This window comes from Pteropus alecto, unplaced genomic scaffold (genome assembly GCF_000325575.1).
Source record: "Pteropus alecto unplaced genomic scaffold, ASM32557v1 scaffold113, whole genome shotgun sequence".
NCBI lineage: Eukaryota > Metazoa > Chordata > Mammalia > Chiroptera > Pteropodidae > Pteropus > Pteropus alecto.
Window position 1 is genome coordinate 6,385,880 of NW_006433949.1, and position 2,402 is coordinate 6,388,281.

Below are 2,402 nucleotides of genomic sequence, written 5' to 3' on the forward strand. Positions count from 1 at the left end.
AAGATCTATGCCCATACCTTTAACTCTGCATGTCCATACCTTGAAAGGAAAACAGAAAAACAAAGACTTTAAGCTTGAATTTTTATAGAAACTAAGAATCAGATGTAAATCGAATTCCTCAAACACTTGGGGTCTCATTCTCTGACTCTGAGAAGAGAGCATGCTCTGTCTGTGGAGTGTTATTCCTTCTCTTATAAACTTTTCTTTGTCTCTAACTGGCGTGCACTTGAATTCTTTCCTGCATGGAGCCAAGGACCCTCCCTCCCTTGGTGTAGGGCTTCAGTCCCCACTGGGGGACATGGGGGGGATTCATTCCATCCTGCATTACGTAGAAGAGCTTTATTTAGAACATATGTTAAAATACTTGAATACTTTCAAATCCATCCTTCAGAGAATATACATCTTATTTCTGATTCTGATGGGAATTTCCTTGTTTCGGTTTTGGGTCCTGAAAGCAAAGATGCTGATGGAGCTCTAGAGTCCACAAATGCAAAGTTGGACCTTTTAAAGCAACTACAGAGCTTGAATTTCTGTTTGGAAGCTCATGGTTTGCGGAAAACACCCCTGAATCTTTGGTTTCAACTTTTTATTTAAAGATTCTTTAAAGCTGCATGTTCTTCCTCTTCAGCCTTACCCTTGGCAACCATTACCACCCCCAGGTAGAGACTGATTTACTTAAGTTAATGTCAAATGTCTTTCATTCTAGTAAAATGAGAACAATTTGGACTTATGGTCAAGACACTTTTGATTTAGGGTGATATGTTAGAAGTTGAATTACAAGTTAGTACTTTTTCAGGAGGAACTTTGCTATAAATTGGTGTTGAATTTCATGGTTAGCCCCTAAAAATTCACTTAACCCTAGAAGTACACTCTGGCATTACATAATTGCTAGGTAGTTTCTAATATAACTATATAATATAATATAATGCTATTTTAGAAGAAAAATATAGGAGATTATGACTTGGGGGGTAAAGTAGGTTTTCTTAAATAGAAAATAAAAGCATAAATTTTATAGAGACCTGTTATCCATATTCCATCTGCCTCCCTGGCACTCAGAGAGCTGGATCCCTAGTAGTAACAATAACAATAATATAAAAATAAAATATGATTATATTAAACAAAAAAATTTAACTCCCATGGCTGAAAGCCTTTTTAAAAGAAAGAGTTTATTGAGCCATATGCTAGCCAGAAAAGGACCAGGTCCCAGGGCATGAAGGCTAGACCAGCAGCAGCAACACCAGGTAGAAAAGAAGCATGTTCCCAGTCCTGGAGTTAACAAGCATTTTTATACATTATCTCTTGGGGAAGAAAGAGGTAAGTTGTTTTGAAAGAATTTAAATTGGATACAGATAATGGGAGAGGGAAAAGGTGAAGCAGGGGGCATTTATATGATATGAGCACAGTCTAAAGAAGAAATATTGTTACTTTTGAATGGTTACAGGCAATAGTCCTGCAAGTTCTTGCATATGCAAGGTGCAATGTCTAGTGGTCAGCTAATAGACACTTGGAGGTTGATTCAAAGTTTCAATATACATTTAGCAATTGTGAGCAGTCTTTTGTTATTGGCCCACAGCTATTAACTGATTAATTATTCCTGTCTCTTTGTCTCACTCTTCAGCTTCTGTAATTTAATTTAGAACACCTCAGAATTTTTCTCTGGTCAATTATGATGATCATCATCATCCTTTAGATTTGTAGGATAACTTACTGTTTAAAGACACTTTCCTACACTTCATCACATTGACTCCTGATAACAACAAATCTGGGTTAAAGAGGAGGAGACTGAGCCTGGGGGGAAGATCCCTCTCCTAAGGTCACACAGTCCCAAAGCAGCAGAGCTGGGATTCAAACACCCAGGGTCCCCATGTGCTCACCTTCACCACCTTCAGCACCCTAATTTCTTGGTCAGCAATCAGCTCATCACGGAAGCATTGATCCTTCAAGAACCGCTGGGTTCTCTCCCAGGCGTCCTGCACTTCCTCCTTCCAGTCCCTCTGGGGCTGCAGGCTCTGACACACAAAGGTGTCCAGACTGTCTGCAGGGGTCTCATACAGGTCCCAGCAGGGCTCCATTTCTGTGGGGACTAGGCTCCCCCTTGGAATAAATCTCCACTTCTGCCCAGCCCTGTCGAGGCTCAGAAGCCAGCTCTCCTGATAGGTCCTCGCTGCTCACGTAATGTTTGGAAACTGAAACTGAATTTGCAGAGCTGATTTTTGCTTCCTGTTTAAAGCTGCCAGGAAAAATGCCTGGGAGAGGGGAATGAGCGCCCCCTCGCGCCTCCCTTCGAGCTCTCAGTCTGAGCATTTCCCAGACTGTCCTGGAGCAGGTCTCCCCACAGGTCCCATTTCGTGCAACACTGAGAAAAGACGCCACCCTCTTTTGGAACTGGGTTGTGTTTGCCC

The 2,402-nt window shown here is 41.5% G+C and overlaps 1 protein-coding gene across 1 annotated transcript in view; it reads right to left on the reverse strand.

Moving 5' to 3' along the window:
- The window catches only part of LOC102892743 (2'-5'-oligoadenylate synthase-like protein 2), a 13,933-nt gene extending 11,732 nt beyond the window's left edge, over positions 1-2,201 (reverse strand). Inside the window, exon 1 of the mRNA XM_025044524.1 lies at positions 1,875-2,201. Within this exon, the coding sequence (XP_024900292.1) occupies positions 1,875-2,072 (198 nt within the window). The 5' untranslated portion in view covers positions 2,073-2,201. The remainder of the gene's footprint in view (positions 1-1,874) is intronic.
- Between the last annotated feature and the right edge of the window lie 201 nt (positions 2,202-2,402).